Source organism: Nilaparvata lugens, chromosome X (genome assembly GCF_014356525.2).
Source record: "Nilaparvata lugens isolate BPH chromosome X, ASM1435652v1, whole genome shotgun sequence".
Taxonomy (NCBI): Eukaryota; Metazoa; Arthropoda; class Insecta; order Hemiptera; family Delphacidae; genus Nilaparvata; species Nilaparvata lugens.
This window is the reverse complement of record NC_052518.1, coordinates 35,144,400-35,161,827: the sequence shown is the minus strand read 5'-3', so window position 1 is coordinate 35,161,827 and position 17,428 is coordinate 35,144,400. Positions and strand designations below refer to the sequence as shown.

The window sequence follows — 17,428 nt, the reverse complement described above, 5'->3', positions numbered from 1 at the left end:
GTTACAGAAACAAATCTCCTCCAAAACAGACACTAATCCAACCACAAAAAATTCCCAAATCCCACAAACTCCAGAGCTCTGCACTACCGACTTCCCTGGAATCAAAAACCTCAATCCTGTCCTTAAAGATCTGTTCCATGTCGTCTCCTCCAATCCCTCTACCAAGCACCTTTTCCAGCAACCATCCACCCTCATTTACAAGCAGCCTCCCAACCTCAAAAGAATTTTTAATAAAAACCAATCACTCACCTCTGATGAAATCCCAACTCCACCTGGTACCCTATCCTGCAAACGGCCCCACTGTAAAACCTGCCCTATCACTGATCCTTCCATTTCCTTTACCAGTCCTATCACCAACTACACCCATCAAATCCATCAATCCAGTAATTGCATCTCCAAAAATTGCATCTACCTCCTTTCCTGCAACTTCTGTCTTGCCTTCTACATAGGTGAAACCACCACTGCCCTAAACCTCCGGATCAACAATCACAGGGCTTCCTTTAAAAATAATACTTCCCTACCCATCCCCACCCATGGCTCTGAGCACAACAAGAACTTTGACCAATGCTTCAAAGTCAGAGTCCTTGCCACTCTCCCTCCCACAGCCCCCTCCATAGATGTCAAGACGAAAGAATTGGCTTTTATTTGGGTGCTTGGAGCTGCTTCCAGTCCTGGTCTTAACAGACAGCAATAGTACCATAACTATCAACTCTACACCAACTGTCCAATCAAATTGAAATAAATTTCATCATATATAAGAAATTTCACAGCTATCAAATATATAATAAATTTTCAATAAAAATCAAAATAAAAATTAAAATAAATTTAATTCCAATTCAATTCTATAATTCCATTTTCTAATTTTATTCTACTTCATTTCGGATTTCTAATTTTAAATCTCCTCTTTTCTATCAATTCATAATCTACACCTTTCCTTATCCATAACCCACTCAAATTTGAAATCTCCTGCTTGAAATAACCCATCATGGCCCACCAACTAATCCCATAATGCTCTTTCAATCAATGCGCCTCCATTCGTCTGTGCTCTATGGTCTACACAACATCTCTACCGCGTCTCTGTGGTCACGACCGTTAGAATGTTCAAATCTGCACCACTTCACTTCCTGGTTGATTGACAAAGGGGACCCAGCTCCCGAAAATTCTCGTTTAAATGTAAGTTTTCAAGTGTTTTTAATCTATCCGTGTCGTGTGTATCCTGTTTATATTTATATTATAAAACTTTAAAGTGTTTTCTGTTAAGTGCTATGGTGTATATAGTGATGTGGTTCGGGAATATTCCCAGTGGGAAGGAACTTATGATTTGGCAATATTTCCGAGGCCAAGAAATTTTGGGAATTTAAGGAAATTTATGGGAACTTAAGGGAATTTATAAAATTGCTCTAAAAATGATTGAAATTGATCAATCCCACTCATATTTTACATCAATATAATCAATAAATCAACATTCTATTTGATATTGATCAAGCTCAGCCACATTTTACATTGATATAATCAATAAATCATCATTCTTTGAGCCTATTTTTGCTCACTCACTCTCTGTCTTTTAAATACTCGTATAGTCCAGTCAATGAAAGATTATTATGGAGGGAAACTTTAGGAAAAATGTTTGACCCCGTAGCTCTTTTAAGGGGGTAAACATATCAAAAGTCCTCACTCCTACCCCCTGTGCTAAGGTGGTGGGTGTGGTTTGAAAGTGCCATATTTTGTTTTTTGCATATATCTCGAATAAATATGCGCCTTTCGAAAATTTTTGTCAAACACAATCATAATATTAAAGCTCACAAATTATCCTACAAGTTTCATTTTGAACATTTTTCCATATCTCTCATAGTTTTCTAGGTATGAGCTCTCTAATGTATCACATTTTGAAGAAAAATTTAATAGTCACAATTTGAAGAAAACCCTTCCGGCTCCGATTTTTTTATCTTTTTGGCCTTATAACTTTTTAACGATTCATTGAAAAATCCGTGCTAATCATGGGCTCATAGAGCATTATATTCTCTTCAATTTCATCTATGATCTCATTATTTTATTCATCTCCCAACGATTGTTGCAGCCATTATAGTGTTGAGTGTGAAATTGAAATCTTCAGTTTGACAACAATAGATCAATTGTCAGGGAAATTGGGAGGGAATGTTTGGAACACAATAATTGACTTTGCAGCTTTGTTTGAACCAGTGGAAGGTGAACATATCAGAAGTCCTCATCCCTACTCTTTGAGCTTAAGGGATGAGGGTAGTTTAGCAGTTGCATTTTTTCGTTTCTGGCTGACAGCATGTAACTGGGAAACAATGCATTTCAGCGACATGGCTAACTGAGTAACAATGAAGCTAGATATATTTCCTACAAGTTTTGTACAGTACAGCTTTGTGATATCTTCTTTAGTTTTTGTGATATTCACTTTTTTGAAATGACAGTTATTCTTCCAACGTTTTGCACTTTCAGGGCTTATTACCATAGATGAAGGATAAGTAAGTTCTATATTATTCTTGTCTCTGTTATTACTCAACAACAATGCATCGAAAAATGTAATTTTTTTACACAGGGGGTAGGAGTGAGGACTTTTACTCCCTTACTATCCTTAAAAGAAGAGCTACGGCGTCAAAAATTGTGTTCCAAAATTTCCCTCTATAATCTTTCATTGACTGAACTATACGAGTATTGGGACAATGGGTAGACAATGGGTCATATGAATAAAACCAGAGCAAATGCTCATGAGCAAGAGCATGGAGCATAAGGTAGAAAGCAAAAGGTAGAAGCAAAAGCATTTACTCATTTTTATATGAATAAGCTTCACCTTACACTCTTACCTTATGCTCCTGAACTCTGGAGCAAATGTTCACGTATTTTAAAGATTTTTCATCAGCTGATTAGCTTTTGTAGCCTTACTTTGTTTTTATAGCTCACGGAAGCGCTAAATATGCAAGTAGGGTGCACCGCTTGTGTTTGCGTCGTCTGCTCTGTTTTCTATTTATAGAGTTTTAGGTTAGTTGAGTTTAGAATTTTGAAATAATAGCGTGAAAAAAAGTCATCTCTATAATAATCTTCAGCATATTCTTATAATATCAATAGCCTTCTTATAATCGTCTACACTCATCTTCTTAATGTCATTTCCTATTTTGTGATGGCTATCTTTATAACAGGTCTTTATAATATCTTTTCTATTTATTCTTTTGTAAGGATAATGGTGATATATATCATGGTTGAATCTAAAAAGAGTTTTATGGCTCTCAACTATTGGTTGTGATCGTATCTGGTTTAGTTTCCTCTTCCTCATACGAATTAGATGAGCCATTTTACTATGAGCAAAAGGTGATAAGCTGCTCTAGACTAGACTCACCTTTTTTGAAGCATTTGCTTCAAAAGTTGAGCAAATGCTCTAGTTTATTCATACAATTTTGAGCAAAAGCTTTTACTTTTGAGCAAATGCTCAAACTATTTTTCTTTGATGAGCATGAGCAAAAGGTTTTGCTCACGTTTATTCATAGAAAATGGAGCAAATGCTCCATATTTTAGAAGTATAAGCAAATGCTCAACTTTATTCATATGGCCCAGTGAGTTGTAGAGCATTCAATTCTCTTCAATTTAATGTATTATTTCATCATTTTATGCTTTCCATCAATTTGTAGGCTATAGCAGTTGTAGTGTTGAGTGTGGTAGGAGTGTGTACTTTTTATATGCTTACCCCCTCACTATACTTGAAAGGACTGCGAGGTCAAAAATTAGTTCTAAACTTTTCCCTCTATATCTTTTTGAGCATTCGTCATCGTTGCCTAGACTAAAGTGTATTCATACAATTTTGAGCAAAAGCTTTTACTTTTGAGCAAATGCTCAAACTATTTTTTTTTTTTTGATGAGCATGAGCAAAAGCTTTTGCCATAAATCTGTTACGAGTAAGTTAAGTGAGCCTCAATGACTCTTGAAAGGTTGTGAGCTGTGAATTTATTTTCTTTTTAATATTGAATTAAACTCGATTATGCTCCTTGTTTTAGTTTAACCTATTTTCCTGTATTTTATAATTTTTAATTTTTGGATTTATATTCTACTTTAATCTTTATTTAGGGGTCAATTATTTTTGTGCGAAGAAATTGAATAAAATCATGCAATGGCAGTTAAATTACACTCCATACTTTGCTGACTTTCTTTACCTGATTTACAGGGATTTATTAGTAAGTAAAAAAATATTATTCAACTTGTAAGACATGATAATAGTGGTGCAATTGAATGATTAATTGAGTGCTCATTTCTCCTTTCAGTTAATGAACTTCAAATTACTGTTTCCTTTGAACTTACTACAGTTTATAAGTTATTCATCCTTATATTGCTTACATAAATCTGTTGTATAACAGGTAATTGAGACCTTGTGTAACAAAAATGTCTTTTCCGGTCATTTTTTATGAAATAAATCAAAAATTTCAAGTTCCCATAAATTCCCGGGAAATTATGATTTTTGGGAATATTTCCTTTAAATTCCCTGGGAATATTTCCTCGATCTTAAATTCCCGGGAATTTTACATCACTATATATATACAGTATGTATATATATATATATATTATATATATATATATATATATATATATATAGGGTGATTCATAATATTATGGTAAAATATTTTAATAGGTGATAGTAGAGGTAAAAATAAGAAAAAAAGTTAATATAAACATATATCCATAAACGCTTCATTAGCGAGCTATACAGGGTGAAAGATTTCGCCCGGAATTCAGTTCCTCTGGTGAAATACACCGATGCTGAATTGTTTGGGGACTAGTTTTTGAAAAACTTATGCTGGATTCATATGGAAAAATATCTGAAAAATTGAATAAAACTAGTCTGGAAGCTGAAGTGTGAGTAGTTTTTGAGAAAAAAGTTGAATTATACAAAAAATTTAAGTAGAAAAACACAGACTTCTACGTTTGATGCCCAATAACTTTCTTTAATGACCAGTAAAGAAATAATTTTACGAAATAAAAATTGTAGAGAATTTAATTCTGAAAAGAATTATGTAAGCTGTGTAAACTAAATTCAAATAAAAGTTGAATAAAATGTATTCTTATGTAGTACATTACACCATAAAAATTTGCTGTTTTATGAGGAGAGAACTAATAACTCATAGGTTGTGGCTGATTGCAAATAAAATATTCGGTTTTTTATGAAGTTTTTTTTATATGAAAGTAGCATATCTGAATGACATTAAACTTATACCAAAAGACTAGTAGATTATGCCATTAAGCCTGGGAGGAAGCTCAAACAGAAGTACATGATCTCCTATGATTCCTGCCCAAATGTTTACTGAAAACTGATGTTGTGGAAGATTAGGATTGATGGCATGAGGATTCTCAGCTGCCCAAATATATTGGTTGTGGACGTTAACGATAGCTGTTCTTGTAAAGTGTGCCTCGTCGGTAAATAAAACGGTTGTTAAAAAGTTTGGGTAAACAAGTTTTACTAAAAACCATCGGCAAATACCAGCACGGGGAATACAGTCTCGTGGCAATAGAGTATGAACTTTCTGGAGGAGGTATGGATGTAATTTTTGCTATTTTAGTATCCTCCAAATAATAGATTGATTGACATTAAACTGCACTGACAATAATTCTCTTGTGCTCTTCTCTGGATGTTGATAAATTTCATTAAGAACTTGTTCTTCTAACTCAACAGTCATAGTAGATCGGGGTATGCCTGCAAAAATGTGCTCTTTGGATATCAAAGAATCTGTTTCAGACAGACGTTGATGAATAGTGGCAAAAAACCTTGAACTTGGACATATTCGGTTAGGGAAGTTCTCTTGATACAAACGTCTTGCTTCAGTACTATTACAGTAGTGTCCCACTCCATACATTAAATGCATGTCAGCTAATTCGGAGTATGAATAATGTCTAAGATTACCTGCCATTTTTTAAAAAGTTAACACTCAACACAAAAGCAAAGTGGAATGGTTACAAATAACTGGTTAATAGATTAAACAAAAAACACAGCGCGGTTACAGTAGGCCTAACTTACAGTTTGCTTTTTTTTTGTTCAACAGTGAGCTAAAATATTTCTGAAAATAATTTTCAGCTGATAATTTCATTTGAATATTTTCTCAATTAAAACATAATAAATCAGCTGTTTTGGAACAGCTGTTATTAAAATCCATGTTTTATTTGCAATCAGCTACAACCTATGAGTTATTAGTTCTCTCCTCATAAAACAGCAAATTTTTATGGTGTAATGTACTACATAAGAATACATTTTATTCAACTTTTATTTGAATTTAGTTTACACAGCTTACATAATTCTACTCAGAATTGAATTCTCTACAATTTTTATTGCGAAAAATTATTCGTTTACTGGTCATTAAGGAAAGTTATTGGGCATCAAGGCATCAAACGTAGAAGTCTGTGATTTTCTACTTAAATTTTTTGCATATTTCAACTTTTTTCTCAAAAACTACTCACACTACAGCTTCCAGACTAGTTTTATTCAATTTTTCAGATATTTTTCCATATGAATCCAGCATAAGTTTTTCAAAAACTAGTCCCCAAACAATTCAGCATCGGTATATTTCACCGGAGGAACTGAATTCTGGTCGAAATCTTTCACCCTGTATAGCTCGTTAATGAAGCGTTTATGGATATATGTTTATATGAACTTTTTCTCTTATTTTTACCTCTACTATCTCGTATTGAATTATTTTACCATAATTATGAATCACCTTGTATATAAAACATGTATTATCTTCTGGTCGTAGTGATCATGATGCAACTATCTGCCTTTTGGATTCAAATTATTTTCTATAAAATGTCAAACCAGAAAATCATCTATCAACTATCATACAAATCAGAAAACTAAAACTATTGATAGGACTTTGCTTTCTAATCTGTTGAAAAATGCAGTTTGGACTGAAGTTTTCAATACAAATGAATGTGTCTGATGGATTTGATATATTTTTAATAACTTTTCACGAAAGAGTAAATAAAGCCACCATTAAGGCTAGTAAATTGAATAAAATAAATAATGTCAAGATTTTAAAACCCTGGATGACGGTTGAGCTATGTAAGAGACAGCATCATAGAAATCGGTTGTATAAAAAAGTAAAGAAAAATTCACTAAATTTTAGATTGAAAAGAGAATTTGATATTTTTGCATTTAAATTGAAACAGGATATGGCAATTAGGAAGAACCAATACTTTCATAATATTTGTTTGAAATGAATAAAAATAACCCACGAAAACAATGGGATACAATTAATAAAGTTTTGGATACAGCGAATGATAAGAAAAATGCCCTTGATTCAATTAAGACATTTGACAATTCGCATTTGACTGTTCAGCAACCGCTTGAAGTGGCTCAGGAGTTTAATAAATTTTTCGTCACAATTGTAGAAAAGCTTATCGATCGAATCGATGACTCTAGCAATTTGAACCCTTCTGATTATAATAAAATGTTTCCTCCACTTTCTGTGCAAAACTCCTTTTTCTTTTTCCCAACTTGTGTAGATGAGGTAAAACGAATAATTTCTCAATTGAATCAAAATAAAGCAACTGGAATTGACGGTATATCAGCGTTTATCGCTAAACTTTCCAGTGAATTCATAAGTCCTGTGCTAGCTCATTTGATCAATCTAAGTTTTGAAAGTGGTGAATTTCCCGCATGCTTGAAGAGGGGCGGTAGTCATCCCATTATTTAAAAAAACAGATTGCATGAATTTGAATAATTATAGGCCTATTTCACTATTATCTGTGTTCTCGAAAATTATAGAAAAAATAGTTAAAGCAAGAATTCAAAAATTTTTCAATTTAAATAATTTTCTGAGTGAGAACCAATATGGCTTTATTGAGGAGAAATGTACAGAGGATGCATTACTATCTTCCTGTTCAGGAATTTTCAATGGGCTGAACAAAAACTTAAATGTCTTGGGCCTGTTTATTAATATAACTAAAGCTTTTGACTCTGTGGACCATAACATTCTTTTTCATAGATTGAGGGAGGCTGGAATAAGAGGCATTGCTTTAAACTGGTTCAAAAGTTTCTTGGTGGGCAGAAGTCAGTGTGTTGGGGTTAAGAATGTTCTGAGCTCTTATTTGACAATCCCATGTGGGGTACCCCAGGGCTCGGTATTGGGACCAATTTTATTCCTGGTGTTTATAAATAAATTATGCTCAAATAATCTGAGTGGAACAGTAACTTGTTTTACGGATGATACGGCTCTGCTGTATTATGAAAAAGAGATTGATACGGCAACTTCTAAGATGCAAAGTGACTTAGATTGGATAAAAATTTGGTCCTCAGTGCATAGATTGGCTCTAAGTACTAAAACCAAATTTGTTTGTTTCTCTTTGAGATCAAATCCCATCCTGCAGGTTCCCGTACTATTCAAATGTGGTGTCTGCCTATCTAATCATAATGAATTCTGTACATCTTGTGTAAAGATAGATCAGGGGCAAAATATCAAATATCTTGGTTTAGAGCTTGATGAGAGCTGCAATTAGAAGATGATATTTTATTATGTATTTTAGTTTTTTTTTCAAAATAATTGTACTGATTTGTCAAGTTTATTTGTTTTTGTTTGTAAATTTTCAGTGTTATGAATAAATTTCAATTTCATAAAGAAGGAATAGTGATCGTTTTGCAACTGTAGCAGCTAGTCACCATTATTCTACAAGACATGGTACCAATTTGCTACGTCCCCAACAATGTCTTGCCTTGTCTGAAGGGCATATAAATGTCACTGGTATTAAAATTTATAATAAATGACCAGATAGTTTGATAATGATGCTTTGTTCAAATAAAACTAGTTTGTTTTAGAAGGAGAGTTTTACTCATTGAATGAGTTTTTGTCTGGCTGCCTTTTTCTGACCTTTTATTATGTTAATAACATTCTAAAAACATGTTATCTATGTGTATATATTTATATTTATGACGACTGTGATAAAGCCTACATGCATTTCTTGTTATTCTATTTATACAGAAAATAAAGAATACAAATTTGAATATAACAACAATCATAATATACATTAAAAATAGGGGAATATTGAGAGGTCTTCAACTATGGTCATCATGTACAGTACAAGAAAATCCTTCAATCCTTGAGAGGATAAATATTTTGCGAGTCTAGAGACTCATGCCAGTTGATAGAGCTTATGAATCTATTTCCAGGGTATTGATTGAAAAAAAAATGTTGAGAACCGTGAATAACACAATTTAGGGATTTTTATTGAATTTCGATGGGTGGCAATACCAAAAGCATTTTTTTGGATCTAGGGAGCCTGGATATCTTGAAATTGGGATAGCCTACCTAAAAACTTTATGGAACACAATAAGTACTATCCTTGGCTATGGTAGTAAGTAGGACAAGAAAAATAGAAACTACATACAAATGATACATTTGTACTACATTAGACTCATTAAAAGTGGTAGCCTATATGATACAGAGTGGCTAGCCTAATTAAAAATTAGTCATCCTTGATGACTATTAGGCGTGATTCAACTAGATTTAATCAACCTAAAACAAGCTTCATCTTTTCAACTTTTTCGTAATTTTTAAAATCAACACAGAAATTAAGAAACTTCGGTACCCGTATCGTACTGTATTATGAATTTACAAACCAATCATTAGGCCTACCGTACAATGCTGTTTTCGTCTCAACTGTTTTGAAACTGATTTTTGAAGCCTCTTATTTCAAGTAAAACTAGCCTATCAATATTATCAACAAGAGAAGAACACCGTACGAAAACCCCACCCAAGCAGAGGAATGATATACATAGGTACTCATGACTCACACCACAATGATATACATAGGTACTCATGACTCACACCTCAATCATTATTAAAGTGAAACATGATTAAACCTAAAATAAATATACTTACAGGTGGCGAAAACATTAAGTAGGAACACAATGGCGAAAAACGATCGATGATACATTATGAGTGAGAAAGTAATTTCAATATACTTAGATTCAAACTACACTCAACTGCGGAAAGTCGATAGTAATCAAGTCTGGAAAACAGCCTCAATTATTAAATAATTTATAAATTATCTTATAAATATACTAATTTTGAATACGAAAGAGAAGTTATCCAAATCCAACAAAACATTCCATACACTAAAATAACAAACACTCAAAAAGGGGAAGAACTAACTAGCTCGAATTTCGATAAAATGGCGCAGACTCTGACTGTTCTGTCACAGAATAGATACAGAAACAGAATGGAAACTATCAATCGAACGCCTATACAACTATAGTCAGGTCCACGTGATAATGGCAGTGAAGAAAGATATAGGATAAAAACGTTGCTAATTCTCTCAATTTTGCCACTGACTGTACACAGCTGCTACTCAATACATCCCATTAAATTTAATCCAATAATAATTATCATTTCCTTGATAAAATTATGAATTTAATGTAAAATTTATCAAGAAAATATATTTTTTCATGATTTGATTCAAAAATTTGCTTCCATAACTGAGATCAGATCTTTATTTTTATACAAACCTGGAATGGCGGCTAATTTAAAAAGCTGTGATACACTGATCTGAATTTCAAAACAACAGAAATTGAGTTATTTGGTATGAATTCTATTACAATTTCTTTTCAAAATAATAGAAAAATAGATATACTTTTTAAAAATGAGTAATTTCAATGGATTAATTTTGAAATAACTTTTCAATGTTATTTATACCGGTACGAGTAGGTCTAACCTATACGGGTAGGCTAACTGAAGCATGGATGAAGACTAGGATGGTTGGTTATCAACTTTTAAAATGACATTTCGGGTATTTTAATTTGTGTTTCTCATACAGTAATGTTCAAAAATTATTTCATCGTTCCAAAAATACATTTGAATCAATTATACGACTTGTGTACTCAAGTATTTTGATAGAATGAAGAAAAAAAATGGCGGCTGAGAATTTTTTTTCAGTTTTGTACAGTCACTGTCAAGAGTAAATATAAAATATTCTAGCAAATAGACAACATTGCAAAGCGAGAGAGAGATAGTGCTATCTATTTTATTGTATGATAGAAAAGGACAGCAACAGTATTGTCAATCGTACACTGCCATTATAATGTGGACCTCACTATAATGCTTTTCACATGTCACAAATACAATATAGACACGTCACTGCGCCATTTTGTTAGAAATTAAAATCCTGGTCTTCTGATTGGCTCGCGGCAGTGAACGAGACCAATTGATCCGGATCAGTAAAGTGATCCGAACCTCCCATCTATACGCAAGCCACTCTTTGTCACGCACAGCACCTTAAATACACATGCGCAAGTAACGGTTTTATCCCCGTTCCATTCGGTCAGTTCTTTGAATGAGTAGGTTCTGGAGGATCTACTGCCACTGGTGCACCACAAAATGGATGCAAAACCAGCTTTTTATGATGCACCGCTAGTGAGCAGCTTCTCTTTGTCTCAGAAACAGAGTAACGGCACAGTATACATACAGTACGGAAACTTGGCTAGTACCCTGACGCTAAAATCCGCCATCCTGTTAGGAAGCGCCGCATTGTAATAGTATTGATGGTAGGTTCGGATCACTTCAATGATCCGGATCAATTGATCTCATTCACTGCTACGAGCCAATCAGAAGACCAGGATTGGAACTTCCCAAGGTCACGTGACGTGTTTAGCCTTGTACACACGTCCGTACAGATTCGCGCGAACAATCGTATGTACATATGCCTCAACATTCCCTGTACGTCCTTGTGGACGCGATCCACGTATGCCTCGGCATTCAAAAAGCTATCTGATTTGCAGACGACACGAAGACATGGTAGATGTAGATTTTCCACAACATGACAACAATGGCGTCATTCCATCATTGAAGATAGTTATCACAAATTGCAGCAGTATCATTTTATTTCAATGACTTATATAATAAAATCAAAAATAAAACTTGACAAACGATGTTGGTGGGTTGAACGATTGTAGGTTGAAGTAAGGAAATAAATTGCTACATGACATAATATTGACAATTCAAACTTTCTTAGGTTGTTAAAACATTATCTTGTTAATATACTGAATCTAATTCAACTAGTTATCTAAACAAAAAAATGATATCATCATGAGGGAAGCAATAACTCCACAAGAACGATTGGCTCTAACTTTGAGATTCTTGGCATTAGGCGATTCATTTGTTGGTTTCCAATATCTATTCTGAATCTCAAAAAAAGAAAAATTCTACAATAATTCCAGAAGTTTTGATGACCTAATCAAAGCACTTAACACTGTCCCACAGAATTCACAGTCTTCTTTAAGGAAATTAGCCATAAAATTGAATCAAATACTAAATTGCTGCCCATTTTAAACTAACTCTGCTCATACACATGACAAAACAAGATTCTCCAAAAGATTAGCTTCAAGATTTACCTTCAAGGGAATACTAGTTCAAAGTTTGAATAAATCTCTCTATAGATAGCCTAGCTATCTAAAACGTATAATATCATATTGAAGATTACACTTTTAATTAACAACTCTGATTGATAACATGAAACAAACACAAGATGATTTGATAGCCACAGTAAAATAATATTTGAGCTATACTTTCTTGTAGGAACCCTGTAGAGAAGCTTTCTTCACAAAATTATGCAGTTCTAAATTTGTTAATCATGATACGAATTATATACTCCATGCATGTTTCTATTTAAATATTTGACAATCCACATATCCTACAAAATTACAAAAATCCTACAATTTACAATTAGTTATTGGATCACAATTTGATTTGTCATTCATTAACCTAATTCATTGGAATTAGGTTATGACGCCTTCAATGTTTACGTTTTGCCTCACCCGTATGGCAAAATCGCGTCCACACGTACATTCAATGCTCGCCCGAGGCGCCTTTGAGCACGCCAAAATACCGACAGGGTTCCGGTTCGCCCACATGCCTCAGCGAACAGTGTCCACACGTGCGAATGCAAGCCCATACACGTATGCTCACCCGAGGCAAACGTACGTGTGTACACCGTTTTTAGTATTGGGGTCATGTAAAAAGCATTGGTTAGATAGGCGATTTATTACAAGTTTCCAATCTGTACTTATTCTGTGGTAACGGCCAGCAACAGTCACAGTTATAACATAGTTATTCAAAAGTATTCTTTGAGTATCTATAGTGAGGTCCACGTTATAATGGTAGTGTATGATTTGCAATGGTATTGCTATCCTTGTCTATCGTTCAACAGATTAATTAGGTTTCAAAGGTGGGAGGATAGGTTAGGGATTTGGCCTTGAACCACATGTTTGTGAACATGTTCATGGAATGAACCACATGTTTATGTTTTGTTCTGAAGATGGCAAATAAATCTAAAGTATTAAATGTGAAAGGGTCAGGGGTTAGGTTTTATTTAGGTTATTTTTGATAATGTTTTACTGTGATAGGTTAGGTTTTAGCATTGAAATTGCAATATGCTAGAAATGGCTAGGGTCCAGGTAGAGTTATGTTTTTTGATGTTTCAAAGGTGAAAGGATGGGTTAGGGGGTTAGGATTTTGCTTTGAAATCCAAATAATTGAATGTGAAAACGTTGGGGGTTAGTGGTAAGGTTTTTTCGGGTTATATTTGATAATGTTCCATAAGGTTAGGTTAGGTTTTTGCTTTGAAATTGCAATATGCTAGAAGGGCTAGGGTCCAGGTAGAATTATCCTTTCTGATATTTCAAAGGTGAAAAGATAGGTCAGGGGGTTTGGATTTTGATTTGAAATTGCAATATGCTGGAAGGGATTAGATGTTTTTACCAAAAGTTATGTTTATTGATGTTTTAAATGTAAAAGGGGTGGTTAGGGGGTTAGGTTTCTGCTTTGAAATGACAATATGCTGACTTAGCTATAGTGTTTTTAACATAAGTTAAATAATCATTACAAAGAACGTTACATTCGAAGAGCTGACTGAATGGAACGGGAAAAAACCGTTACTGACGCATGCGCGATACGGTGCTGACTGTGACCAAGAGTGGTTTGTGAGGGTCGCCTGAATTGGGAATATCTGGAACTCAAAATATCTTGCAGCTGGCCGGAATTGGAAATATATGGAACTCCGAATATGTTGACAGGCGGAACTCCGAATATCGTGAAGACCGGCGGAACTCAAAATATCTTGTCAGCTGGTGGAATTGAAAGTATGTGGAATTGGAAATATATCGAACTCACAGTATCGATCGTTATTAGGGAGACTGGGTAAATGTGTGATGAAACAAATTTATCGCAAAACAAATATGAAGGGTTCTATAGTGAGGTCCACGTTATAATGACTATTAGATCAACTTTGGTTTTGCTATCCTTGTCTATCATTCGACAAAGCCGGTGGTATTATCCTTTTCTAGGTCCACAACGATGCCAATTATGTTTATGACAGTGTAGAAATATAATTAATTAATGCAGAGAATCGGCATCGCTATTCTTCTATCTTTATCCACTGCCATTATAACGTGGACCTCACTATATATAGTTAACCTAGAATGAATTCATCAACAGTCGTCAGTCTTGTTTGAAACAGATAACAGAGTTTTGAAAATTTGCATAATATGTACATGACTATTATCTTATAAACCACTATAATTTTAATTCGTGTTTTTACTGTTGGTTATGGTATTAGTTATAAAATGAAGTAGCAATAATGTAGCATACCTAATAAAAAAATCTTCATTATAACAAGAAAGAAACTGACTTATATGTTGGTAAGTATTTCATTATTTAGGATTTGAATTTTCCTATTGAAATATTATGTTGCTATTTATCCATGATAACAATTAATGTTTATTTTTCAAGGTTGTTGGTCATTAACTTAGTTACATAGGTACAGTATTTCCTAATACATTTAGAGTTGAACAATAAGCAAGTTTCACTGTGAATCAATGAGATTGGTTGATCAACATTGTTTCATTGTTTATCATTTTATTTTATAATCATATGTATCACATAAAGTAATACAATAAGAAAGACAACTTTATATTTTCAATGTTTTTAATTAAAAACATCAAACTTAAAACTAGAGTAGCATACCATATTTTATTGATTTAACTTATTTTGGCTATTTATTTTTATTCTGATGATAATTCACTTAGCCTATATTTATTTAATTTATGCTAGGCCTAATTGGAAACTATTTTTCAGATAACAATAGCATTAGGCTACTACTGCCTATATCGTACCTATATTTTGAGTTTTCTGTGGAGAACGAATGGCTCAAGTTAATGAAGCTAATGAAATATCAAAAACCTACCAAGTAAGTTTTCTTTTAATATCAACCTATTAAAACTAGATGTAAGTTACTTAAGTTTTGTGAAATGGTTTATTTACTTCTTTATGATTTAACTTCTTCAGCCCTTGCCAGCAATGCCAGGTCTTCGGGAACATTAAAAACTAGAAACTTTATAAAAGCTATAAAATATAAGTTGATGTGTTCCAATAATCTAATGAAATGAATTAACATTTGCAATAAGTAAAAGTAGGTAGGCTACTGAGGCACCCATACTTGATTTGCTATGTTTTCATATAGAAAATAAAGTTTTCCTGTACGGTAACTGTTTTCCTATTATCACAGATAGCTTAGCCCCTTATCCTGTCTCGCTTTCTGTGTTTTATTGGGTGCACTACAAGCTTTTTTGTGAATCTATAGCAATGATTCTTTTATTTGATATTTTTCCTATTAACTTATCATTAAGTTAATACAATAATAAAAAAGAACTCTACATAACCTCATTTATTATAACTCTACTTATATTGTATCATTTTTCATCACCTAGGCTTAAGATACTTCTAGAAAGTCGCCTTTGTAAAATACCGGGGTGACTTTGACCCACGTCGTGGAAAAAGATTCAAATCATTTATCTCCGATATCTGTTATCCGAAATCGATGTTTAACATTTATATCCATAGCCTTGATCATTATCTAGGTTTTACAATCAATATCTTGTCGAATCTCGGTATATTACTTGAATTATCGACATAAAATCTAGCTTCTTGCTTCATCTTGTGATTTTGTTGTCTGAGAACTTCGTAGCCTATTAGAAAACTCATTTCTAAAAGACTTATAATATCGGCGAGAACATTTATTTTTGTTTTTAATTATATTTTAATTGTTATACATAGTGATCATTTGAAAAGTCATTTTAGGTTAAAAGTATGGTGACTTTGTCCCAGTATAAAAATTGTGGTTTCCATTTACCATTTTTTGGTTTCTTGCATAAAACTCAAAAATATGTATCTTATGACTTACCATAACTATCATATATAACAAATTAAAGCTTATATGATCTCCTACAATATTCATTCTACAACTTTTTTTTATCTCCTCTAGTTTTCGAGATATCCGCTCTTGAAGGTGTGACATTAAAAAAAAACACATTTGCCACCAATTTTTTTCTATTTTTGCTTTTATAACTTTTTAAAAATCGATGGGAAAAATCCATGTTGATTATGAGCTTATAGAGCATTAAATTCTCCTCAATTTGATGTATAAATTCACACTTTTACAAATTTCTCAACACCTTTTGCAGCAGCTTTAGTGTTGAGTGTGAAATATCCATTCTTGCAACAATAGACCAATAGACAAAGGAATTTGGAGGGAATGTTTTAAACAACATTTTTGACTTATCAGCTATGTTGAAACTAGTTAGGAGGAGAACATATCAAAAGTCCCCATTTTATGATGCATTTTTGGAGAGCTATGACCCATGAAAGAGCAAAACATTGGATAAAACCTGCTATTTTAAGAATTACACACCTTCAAGAGCGAATATCTGGGGAACTGTTGGGAATATCACAAAATTTCACTAAACAAAAAGTGTAGAGAATGTATCAAGCTTCATTTAATAGTTAGTTATGTCGGTTGAATGCATTGTTTTCAAGATATGAGCGTGGAAGCAAAACGCTGAAAAATGCAACTTTTAAACCTTTTTTAGGTGGTTTGGTTTGAATCATCATGACTGGCTTTCTGATGAACCTATGTGACGCCATTAAGGAATGTCTTACTACTGTATGGTCGACTGGATCTGTACTTCCTGTATTTACTGATCCGGAGACGTGAAAATATGGTTCATCTGTAGACCACTGAATAGTATCGTGTTGCACAGAGGTTAAGAGTGCGTTGCAAGCATCTGTATGCTTTAACCAGTCGTCTGGAACAACCATAATCTTTTAGGGGTGTAAATGGAGATCGAAGTGTAAAATTCGCCTTGCTTTTCTGGACGATATTCCAAGTGGAGCTGGATGTTTCCGCACAGAGCGCGATAGGGATTGTTCAATGGACGCCCTCACTGCCGCGATATTTTCAGGTACCCTACCTTTTTTAGGTTGCCCAGCTTGTTTTCTAGGAAGTGCAGATCCTTTCGACCAGATCAGGAACTGTCATGAAGATTCAAACCAAACCGCCTACAAAAAGCATCTGCGTTGCTACCACATTGTGATTGTTTTTAAAGAAC

General features: G+C 33.6%; 1 protein-coding gene across 1 annotated transcript in view; it reads right to left on the bottom strand.

Moving 5' to 3' along the window:
• LOC111055687 (lachesin) overlaps positions 1–10,218 on the bottom strand; it is a gene marked incomplete in the record, with an annotated part of 137,429 nt that extends 127,211 nt beyond the window's left edge. The window contains 1 exon segment of the mRNA XM_039443207.1: positions 9,873–10,218. Within this exon segment, the coding sequence (XP_039299141.1) occupies positions 9,873–9,927 (55 nt within the window).
• Between the last annotated feature and the right edge of the window lie 7,210 nt (positions 10,219–17,428).